General features: G+C 43.0%; 1 protein-coding gene across 1 annotated transcript in view; it reads left to right on the top strand.

The window, feature by feature from the left end:
- The window catches only part of CPM (carboxypeptidase M), an 87457-nt gene that overhangs the window by 60772 nt on the left and 15798 nt on the right, over positions 1-10887 (top strand). The window contains exons 4-5 of the mRNA XM_004386430.2: positions 3153-3337; positions 4595-4765. Coding sequence (XP_004386487.1) covers positions 3153-3337; positions 4595-4765 — 356 coding nt within the window. The remainder of the gene's footprint in view (positions 1-3152; positions 3338-4594; positions 4766-10887) is intronic.

The raw sequence follows: 10887 nt of genomic DNA, 5'->3' as shown, positions 1-10887 counted from the left end.
CCCTAATTTTGCCATCATATTTGAGAGACAGTTTTGCTGGATATATAATCCTTGGCTGGCAATTTTTTTCCTTCAAGGCTTTATATATGTCATCCCGTTGCCTTCTTGCCTGCATGGTTTCTGCTGAGTAGTCTGAGCTTAGTCTTATTGACTCTTTTTTGTAGATGACTTTTTGATTATCCCTAGGCACTCTTAAAATTCTCTCTTTATCTTTGGTTTTGGCAAGTTTGATTATAATAGGTCTTGGTGACTTTCTTTTGGGATCTACCTTGTATGGAGTTTGATGAGCTTCTTTGATAGATATCTTCTCATCTTTCATGATATCAGGGAAGTTTTCTGCCAACAAATCTTCAACAATTCTCTCTGTATTTTCTGTTATCCCCCCACCCTTTCTGATATCCAATCACTGGTAGGTTATTCCTCTTGATAGAGTCCCACATAATTCTTAGGATTTCTTCATTTTTTAAAATTCTTTTATCTGATATTTCCTCAGGTAAGTTGGTGTCAAGTGCTTTATCTTCATTCTTACTAATTCTGACTTCCATTGCCTCCATTGTGCTCCTATGACTTTCTATTGAGTTGTCTAATTCTGAAATTTTATTGTTAATCTTTTGGATTTCTGTTTGCTGTCTGTGGATTCTTGCAACCTGTTAAATTTGTCACTATGCTCTTGTATAACCTTCTTAAGTTCCTCTGTTGGTTTGTCTCTGTGTTCCTTGGATTGTTCTGCATTTTGCATTATCTCCTTCCTGATCTCTTGAAGAGCTCTGTATAGTAATCTTTTAAATTCTACCCCCAGTAATTCCAAGAAGTTATCTTCCTCCAGAATGTTTCTTGATTCTTTGTTTTGGTGGTTTGCTGAAGCCATCATGGTCTGCCTCTTTATGTAATTTGATATTGACTGTTGTCTCTGAACCATCAATAAGTTATTTACTTATTTTATGTTTGCTTATTATATCCTTGCTTCGTGTTTATTTTGATATGACCAAATAGGCTGCTCATGTGAGCTACTTTGAATACTGATGTCTTTGAAGGTCTCACCTCCTGTCACCAGGTGGTTAGAGCTGTTACTACGTATATGAGCCCAGGAGTCTGTTTACTTTTCTTGTGTGGATTCAGCTCAGGTATCCAGGTCGTCGTTCACCGAGTGTGTGGTGCAGGCTCTCACCTACAGTCCTAGATGAACAGGGGTGATTGGAGTAGGCACAGGTATCTGGCTGCAGTAGAGGGTGATGCGCTGAGCAAGGCAGGGGGCTGACAGCTGCCCCTGAGTATCTGGGTGGAAGGCATGTCCCTGTTCCCTAGAGCATGTAGGTAGGTAGGTTTTGCAGCTGGACTATGGGCACCCAGTGCTGTTGGCTGTAAGGACTGAGAGTCACCACTTATTCTTGAACCCCTGTCATGGGTGGCTAGGTGGCTTGGGTGGAGCCACCAGTCCTCAGGCCCCTGATATGGGTAGGTGAGGACCCTGCTTAATGGGCAGGGTGGTGTCAAATGTCATGAATCTGCCACTCTCCCTTATAGCTGATACAGTTGTAAATAGGCTTCAGGTATATACCCTGTTGTACTGTGCTAATGAGGGCTATGCTGCTGAAATGGGGCCACACAGGTCTTTGCAGGGGTGAAAGGCATTCAAAGTCCATGGACCCCTTATGCCTGTGCCTAGGCAAAGGGGCTGTGCCTGCCCTGAGTTCCTGGCTTAGGGGAGCTGGCTGATTATTTTTCCTGTTTGTTAATTTGGTCCTTCTCCAAAGCTGGGAGAATGGCTCAGGGTACACGATGGGTCCTACCTCTGGCCTAGGGGATACAGCAATCTCTGGAGCTGGACTGGGACCTGGAGCAGAGCTGGGAGGGGGCAAGGTAAATAGGAGAGAGGTACTTCCCAAAGGGGGTTTTTTTTTGATCCACACATTAGGTTAGACTCACAGTGTGCGCCAGCCTATCCAGCCTGCAGTGTACCAGTGCCAGCCAGGTCAGGTGTGGCAGCTCCTCACTGCTTTCGAACTCTCTCCCCTTCCCCCTGCCACTCAGTCCAGTTCCTCAACTTTGTCTTTGATGTTTAGGACTCCTAGATTGTCATACATAATCGATCAACTTGTTTCTTCAGGTCTTTGTTGTAAAAGGGACCACAGGAAGTGTCTGAGTACTCCGCCATCTTGGTCCCTCTCTTCATAGCCAATTTTTTAATATCTGTTTTTGTTTGTTTACTGTCTCTCTCTCCACTAAACTATAAGGTCACTGAGGACAGGAATCCCATCCATGGGTTTATCATTGTTAAATTCCCAATACTTAGTTTAGGTATAATCGGTTGATTTATTAAGCCAGTAATCCAAGAACTAACCACAAAGAAGTATTTTTTGTAGTATTTATGATTTAAACAGAGGTTATTTTATGTCAAGCTGCCTTACGAGGTTTGGAATTTCTCAAATTTCTAGTGTGCATTTATATTTGTGCAATTTAAAGTTTTGTTTGCATTACCAAAGATAAATAAAATCTCATCACTTGGTTCCCTTCGATTTTAAGTTTTTCTAGCATATGTAAACATGGCTACTTCACTTCTCAGGAACACATTTGTATAAAGTAGCACATTCCTGTTGTTTCAGTCATCAATTGCTATGTAACAAACCACTCCAAAATTTAGTGACTTAAAAAAACAACTTTTTCATTTACTCTTAATTCCATAAGTCAGGAATTTGGGCTGACCACTGCAAGGATGGCTAATGTCTGTTCCACAATGTCTGGAGCCTTGGCTGGGATCTGGCTGGGACAGCTAGCCTGGGGCCATAGGTCTTGAGTCTCAGTTCTGGCAGTCAGCCAGTTTCTGCATGTGGACTCTCCAAGTGGCTAGCATTGGGGTGTCAGGGTTCCATAAGGAAGTGTTCCAAGAAGGAAAGCCCCAAATACTTATAAACTTCTGCTTACATCACACTAGCTAATGTCCCATTGGTCAGAGCAAGTCATAGGCCAACCCAGTCAGTGTGGGAGGGACTACATAGGGTCTGAATTGCCAGGAGGCCCCCAAGGTAACTGCCTGCCACACTTGTATTCACATTTGGAGAAAAATCTAGAGCCCAAACCAAAGGTCTACACATTGTACAAATTAGCTACCTTACATACCATCAATAAACCCTAAAAAATTCTTTCTTTTAAAGGGAAAATTATAACCTGTATGACCTGAATAGGAATTTCCCTGATGCTTTTGAATTCAATAATGTATCAAGACAGCCAGAAACTGAGGCAGTCATGAAGTGGCTGAAAATGGAGACGTTTGTCCTCTCTGCAAACCTCCATGGTGGTGCCCTGGTGGCCAGTTACCCATTTGATAATGGTGTTCCAGGTAAGCAGAACACGTGGCCCAGCCCTGGCTTTCAGGTCCAGAGTGGAGCCGCAAACATTCTGCCTCTGGATGAGGATAAACTCTTTTTCCCCCAACTCAGCTTCTCCGGCAGGGATAGAAAGAGCCTCACTGTCCCCACCCGGAGCCATCCTCCCTAGAATTTATAAACAATAGATGGGTGGTGGGGTTGAGCTAACAGCCAGCAACAGGATTACTTGACATTCATTAGTGACATGCTAAAATCAGGATTTGGATTACCTCATAAGAGACAACAAGGCTAAAAGAGTAAAACTAAAACAACTTACCGTTCTTTGCTAATCAAGTGAACAATAATTGCTGGCTCCTCTTAAAAAAAAACTCTGTGGGTGGAGGAACCTTAAGTGCATATTTCTAAGTAAAAGAAGCCAGTCTGCAAAGGCTACAGACTGCATGAGTTTGTATGACATTCTGGAAAAGGCCAAACTCCATAGAGACGTTAAAAAGATCAGTGGTTGCCAGGAGTTGGGGCAAGGGAAAGAGAGGAGGAATGAATAGGTAAGCATATTTAGGGCAGCGAAGCTGTCCTGTATGATACTATAATGGTGGCTACATAACATTATGCATTTATCAAAATTCATAGAACTATATGAGTCAGATTGGACTCCACAGCAACAGGTGTGGGTTTTTTTTTTTTTTTTGGATACAACACAAAGAGTGAACCCTAATGTAAACTATGGATTTTAGTTAATAATAATGTATCAATATATTGGTTCATCGGTTGTAACAAGTGTACCTCACTAATGCAAGATATTAATAATAGAGGAAACTGTGAGTGAGTGAGAGGGGAAGTCTGTGGGACCTTTTTGTACTTTCTGCTCAATTTTCTGTAAACCTAAACTGCTCTAAAATAAAAAGTCGATATTTAAAAAATAAAAACTGTCAGATGAGGTATGTACCCAAGGAAAGTTTATTGACCTCCAAAATTAGCAAGTGTGGCTAAGAAAGATATTTAACTGTTAAGCTGATTTAGGAGGAGTTTGAATATGAATATGGCTTATCTTGTGGATATTGCCTTGTGTATATTCATTAAATCTAGAAAGTAGAGGGAACATTCAGGGAAGTGGGCAAAGGATTTTTCCATAGGAAAATACCATGTGATTGTGGTATCATAGGAAAATTAGAGCATTTATCTGTGATGTGATTGTGATATTTGCTAGTATGATGTTGCGAGTTTCCTGTAAAGTCAATTGAGAGGTCTTGGTTCTCTTTCAAATCCAGCAACTGGGACATTACACTCCCGAAGCTTAACCCCTGATGATGATGTTTTTCAACATCTCGCACATACCTATGCTTCAAGAAATCCCAACATGAAGAAAGGAGATCATTGTAAAAATAACGTGAACTTTCCCAATGGAGTTACAAATGGATACTCTTGGTATCCACTCTTAGGTGAGTTTCTCTTCATTTCTACCATTCTTCTTATTGTCTTCATCCAAGGGGGCCAGCTGGTTTATGTTGACCTCAGCAGTTGTCAAAAGATCTTTAGGCACAGAGCAGTCCCTTCAATCATGCCTCCATCACCTGATATCACAAGAGCAGTGAAGGAGACTGATTGTTTGGGAGATGCTCAGACATGTTCCTTACTGCCAAGGGCCTCCTTCATTTATTCAAACACTTATTCAGCATCTGCCTACTATAAGCCAGGAACTGTGCCAGAGGAGATGAACAGGACGCAGACCGTACCTTCAAGTTTAATAGGGGAGACAGGTATGCTAACAAATAATTGTGATAGCAGTGTTGTTGTTCTTGTTAGGTGCTGTCAAGTTGATTTTGACTCATAGTGATCCCATGTGACAGACTAGAGCTGCCCCATGGGGTTTCCTAGGCTGCAGTCTTTATGGGAGGAGATTGCCAAGTCTTTCCTTCCACGTAGCCACTGGGTGGGTTCAGACCACCAACCTTTCTGTTAGCAGCTGAATGCTTACCCTTGGGGCCACCAGGGCTCCTGATAGCAGTGTAATTATAATAAAAATAGAGATTTAGAAAAGGTGCAGTGTATGACGGGGGTAAAGCCAAATACCACAGGGAGTGGTGAAGACATTGGAAAAAGTAAACACTCATGTGTCGGCTAACAGAGGCAGCTGCTACTCAGATTCAGCTAATTATTGCCAGGCAGCAGAGGGGTCCCAGATCTTCCAGTTTATAAAAGGAGCTGGATTCGTAGATAAAGTATCGTGATTTTGAAGCCACTTTGCAGGCCAAACAAAAGAGCTCTTCAGGCTGGGTGCAGCAAGAGGGGGCCTCTAGTTTTCCACCCATGGTATAGGATGGCCAGGCAGGGGGCAAGGAGATTGCCACATGGGGAACATGGAAGGGAGGATATTCTTAAGAAACAGAATAACATAAACAGAAGCCCACAGGCATGAGAGAACTCATCCTAGTTTGGTGTCTTAGTCACCTAGTGCTGCTATAACAGAAATACCACAAGTGCCTGGCTTTAACAAAGAGAAATTTATGTTCTCACAGTCTAGTAGGCTACAAGTCCAAATTTAGGGCATCAGCTCCAGGGGAAGGCTTTCTTTCTGTCAGCTCTGGAGGAAGGTCCTTGTCATTAATCTTCCCTTGGTCTGCGAGCTTCTCAGCACAGGGACCTCCGGTCCAAAGGATGTGCTCTGCTTCTGGTGCTGCTTTCTTGATAGTATGAGGTCCCCCATTCTCTGCTCTCATTTCCCTCTCCTTTTATCTCTTGTAAGATAAAAGGTGATAAAAGGTGGTGGAGGCCACACCCCAGGGAAACTCCTTTTACATTGGATCAGGGATGTGACCTTAGTAAGGGTGTTGCAATCCTACCCTAATCCTCTTTAACATAATCTAATCTTGCCTCATAAACCACAGGCAGAGATTAGGATTTACAACACATAGGAAGATTACAGTTACAAAATGGAGGATAACCACACAATACTGAGAATCATGGCCTAACCAAGTTGACAGATATTTTGGGGGGACACAATTCACTCCATGACATTTGGGGACTGAAAGGCAATAGGTGGGACCTAGAGTGGAAAGGCAAGAGGGGAGACAGTGGGTTGGAACTAGGTTTCTGTTGCCTCATTGGAAAGCACCCCCTTCTGGGCTAGTTAGCCTGACCCTACCAACCCCAGCTACAGTTTTGCACACAGGCCACTTCCAAAGGTGCCTTCCCCAAATGTCACTTTGGCTGCATAAAATCCCAAGCTATCTTGCACAAACTAGCACTTTTGTGTCTGGGCAGCTGTGTACCAGCTTTCTAGGCAATGTAAATAAGCATAGACTACAACTGATAGGATGAGGGCAGTGGTGGTTCAATGGTAGAATTCTCGCCTTCTGTGTGGGAAACCCAGGTTTGAATCCCAGCCAGTGCACCTCATGTGGAGCCACCACCTGTCTGTCAGTGAAGGCTTGCATGTTGCTGTGATGCTGGGAGCCATGCCATCAGTATTTCAAATATCAGCAGGGTTGCCCATGATGGACAGGTTTCAGTGGAGCTTCTAGACTAAGATGAACTAGAAAGAAAAACCTGGTGATCTACTTCAGAAGATCAGTCAATGAAAACTCTGTGGCTCACAGTGGTCTGTCTGATCCTGCCATCCAGTCCACAACCAATCATGGAGATGGTGCAGGACTGCACAATGTTTGATTCCATTGTGCACGGGGACGCCATGAGTTAGGAGCCGACTTGACTGCAGCTAACAACAACAACTGATAGGCAACACCTCCCAAACTTCTCTCTGTTGTATGCTATCCAGCCCTCCCACCCCCACCCTGGACCTCCTGCATAGTCTCTGCTCTTCACTCTTAACACCTAGGAAAGGCGCACACCCTGCCCAGTGGCAGAGCTGTCCTTCGTGTTCACTGACTGCACCTGTAATGTTCAAGATAAACCCAGGTGTGTAGGGAATTAGCTAGGAACCTGCAGTTACTGTTGGGAATTGTTCCCATATGTACCTGTGTGAGCTGTGTATCCTTCTCAGAGAACAAGCAAGCTTAGAACTAAGCCTTCTGCTCAGCCTGGATGTTGTGTTGGCCAGGCCAGGTGGCCTTATCTGTAACTGCCCACACTAAGCGTTCTGAATCCTGCCTGCTTTACGTAAGGCACACCTACACCTGTTTGGCCATTTAAATTCTTTCTACCTGAGACACAGCCATCCAGCCACGAGTTTGTTGTTGTTGTTGTTCTGTTTTGCTTCTCTTTTCTTTTCTTTTACCCTCTTCTAGCTCTTGCTGAAAATGAGGTAAGAAAGAAATACCAGGGAGGGGCGGGGCCAAGATGGCAGAGTAGTCAGATGCTTCCAGTGGAACTTCTTACAACAAAGACTCAAAAAAACAAGTGATTCGATTATATATGGCAATCTGGAAGCCCTGAACATCAAAGGCAGAGTTGAGGAACCGGACAGAGTGGCAGGGAGAGGGAGAGACGGTTAGGAAGCAGCGAGGAGTTGCCAGACCTGACCAGCAAGAGCCTGAACCCTTCAGGCCTAAGCAGCTCACTGGTGAGCAGTGAGGCAGGCAAGTGGTGGTCCTCGGGAGGCACGTGTTCTGCACCAGGAGACACCCAGAACCAGAGAGTCTACACGGCCACCCAGAACCAATGAGAAGCAGCCCTCATTGGCGAAAGAGAAGTAATTGCATACAGCTTATCACGTGGATCAAAAACACCCCCCTTAGGGAAAAACCTTTCTCCCATTTACCTCCCCGCTCCCTGCTCCGCACCAGGTCCTGGACCGGCTTCAGCAATTGCCGAGTCCCCTGGGCCGGAAGTAGAATCTGTCTCATGCTGAGAGCCATTCTCCCTGCCTTGGAGAGTGAACAAATTAACAAATGGTGGAAAAAATAATCTGCTGGCTCCTCTACGCCAGGAACCCAGGGTAGGCACAGCTCCTTTGCCTAGGCACAGGCATAAGGGATCCACAGACTTTGAGTGCCTTTCCCCCTATATAGACTTGTGTGGGCCCATCTCAACAGCGTAGGCCCTCATTACTGCAGTACAACAGGGTATATATACCTGAAGTCTAACGTCAACTGTTTCAGCTCTAAAGTGGCAGGTTCATGACATTTGACACTACTCTGCCCATTAAGCAAGATCTTCACTTACCCACATCAGGGGCCTGAGGACTGGTGGCTCCACCTATGCCACCTAGCCACCTGCGATAGGGGTCCATGAATAAGAGGTACCCCCCAGTCCTTACAGCCAACAGCATTAGGTGCTCGTAGTCCGGCTCCAAAACCCACCCACCTGCGCATTCTAGGGAAAAGGGACACGCCTTCCTCTTGGACATTCAGGGGTGGCCATCAGCCCCCTGCCTTGCTCAGAGTGTGTCCCCCAGCTGCAACCAGATGCCTGTGCCTACACCAATCACCCATGCCTGTATAGGTCTGTAAGTGAGAGCCTACACCACACACTTGGTGGCTATCTACCTGGGCACCTGAGATGAATCCATACAGGAGGAGTGGGTGAACTCCTGACCTCACATACCTAGTAACAGATCTAACCACCTGGTGACAGGACATTAGAGATTCAAAGGTGCCAATAATCAAACTAACTCATACGAGCAGCCTATTTGGGCATATCAAAACAAAACAAGAAGCTAGGACACAGTAAGCAAATGGAAAATAAATAAATGTAATAACTTATTGATGGCTCGGAGACAACAGTCAATATCAAATCACATAAAGAGGCAATCCATGATGGCTTCAGCAAGCTCCCAAAATAAAGAATCTAGAAATTTTCCAGAGGAGGAAAATTTCTTGGAATTACCGGAGGCAGAATACTGAAGATTAATATACAGAACTCTTCAAGAAATTAGGAAGGAAATTAAGGAAAAGGCAGAACACACAATAGAGGAAATTAAAAAGATTAGAGAAGAGCATAATGACAAATTTAACAGGCTGCAAGAATCCACAGAGAGACAGCAATCAGAAATCCAGAAGATTAACAATAAAATTTCAGAATTAGACAACTCAGTAGAAAGTCATAGCAACAGAATTGAGACAATGGAAGTCAGAATTAGTGAGATTGAAGATAAAGCACTTGATACCAACTTATTTGAGGAAAAATCAGATAAAAGGATTAAAAAAATGAAGAAACCCTAAGAATTATGTGGGACTCTATCAAGAGGAATAACCTATGAGTGATTGAAGTACCAGAACGTGGAGGAAAACAGAAAATACAGAGAGAATTGTTGGAGATTTGTTGGCAGAAAACTTCCCTGATATCATGAAAGATGACAAGATATCTATCCAAGATGCTTATCGAACCCCACATAAGATAGTTCCCAAAAGAAAGTCACCAAGTCATATTATAATCAAACTTGCCAAAACCAAAGATAAAGAGAGAATTTTAAGAGCAGCTAGGGATAAACGAAAAGTCATCTCCAAAGGAGAATCAATAAAAATAAGCTTGGACTACTCAGCAGAAACCATGCAGGCAAGAAGGCAATGGGATGACATACATAAAGCCTTGAAGGAAGAAAACTGTCAGCCAAGAATTATATATCCAGCAAAATTGTCTCCCAAATATGATGGCAAAATTAGGGCATTTCCAGATAAACAGAAGTGTAGGGAAATTGCAAAAACCAAACCAAAATTACAAGAAGTACTAAAGGGAGTCCTCCAGTTAGAAAATCAGTAACATCAGATAACAACCCAAGACGAGAACACAGGACAGAGCAACCAGATAGCAACCCAGATAGGGAAGTCACAAGTAAATCAAAGTTAAAACACTGAAAATAGGGAAACAGAGACGTCAATATGTAAAAGATGACAACATTAAAACAAAAAAGAGGGACTTAAAAAATGTAGACATAGATTTTTCATATGGAGAGGAAGTCAAGGCAATGTAAAGAAATAAAAGACTGGTATATACTTAGAAAAATAGGGGTAAACATTAAGGTAACCACAAAGGAAACTAACAATCCTACATGTCAAAATAAAGAACTAGAAAAATATAAAGACTCAACAAACACAAAATCAACAACAATGAAAAAGATGAAAAGAAAATATGTAAAGAAAAACAACTCAGCACAGAAAATTAAGTGGAACAAGGAAATTGTCAACAACACACACAAAAAAGACATCAAAATAACAGCACTAAACTCATACCTATCAATAATTATGCTGAATGAAATGCACCAATAAACAGACAGAGAGTGGCAGATTGGATAAAAAACCACGATCCGTCTATATACTGCCTAACAAGAGACACACCTTAGACTTAAAGACACAAACAAACCAAAACTCAAACGATGGAAAAAATATATATATCAAGCAAACAACACTCAAAAAACAGCAGAAGTGGCAATATTAATCTCTGACAAAATAGACTTTAAAGTAAAATCCACCACAAGGATAAGGAAGGACACTATATAATGATTAAACGGTCAATACACCAGGAGGACATAACTATAATAAATATTTATGTACCCAATGACAGCACTCCAAAATACATAAACTCCAACAGCACTGAAAAGAGAGATAGACAGCTCCACAATAGTAGCAGGAGACTTCAACACACCACTTTCGGTGAAGGACAGAAC

Source organism: Trichechus manatus, unplaced genomic scaffold, assembly GCF_000243295.1.
Source record: "Trichechus manatus latirostris isolate Lorelei unplaced genomic scaffold, TriManLat1.0 scaffold00164, whole genome shotgun sequence".
In the NCBI taxonomy this organism is placed as follows: Eukaryota; Metazoa; Chordata; class Mammalia; order Sirenia; family Trichechidae; genus Trichechus; species Trichechus manatus.
The sequence above is the reverse complement of the archived record's forward strand: the minus strand, read 5'-3'. Positions and strand labels throughout refer to the sequence as shown.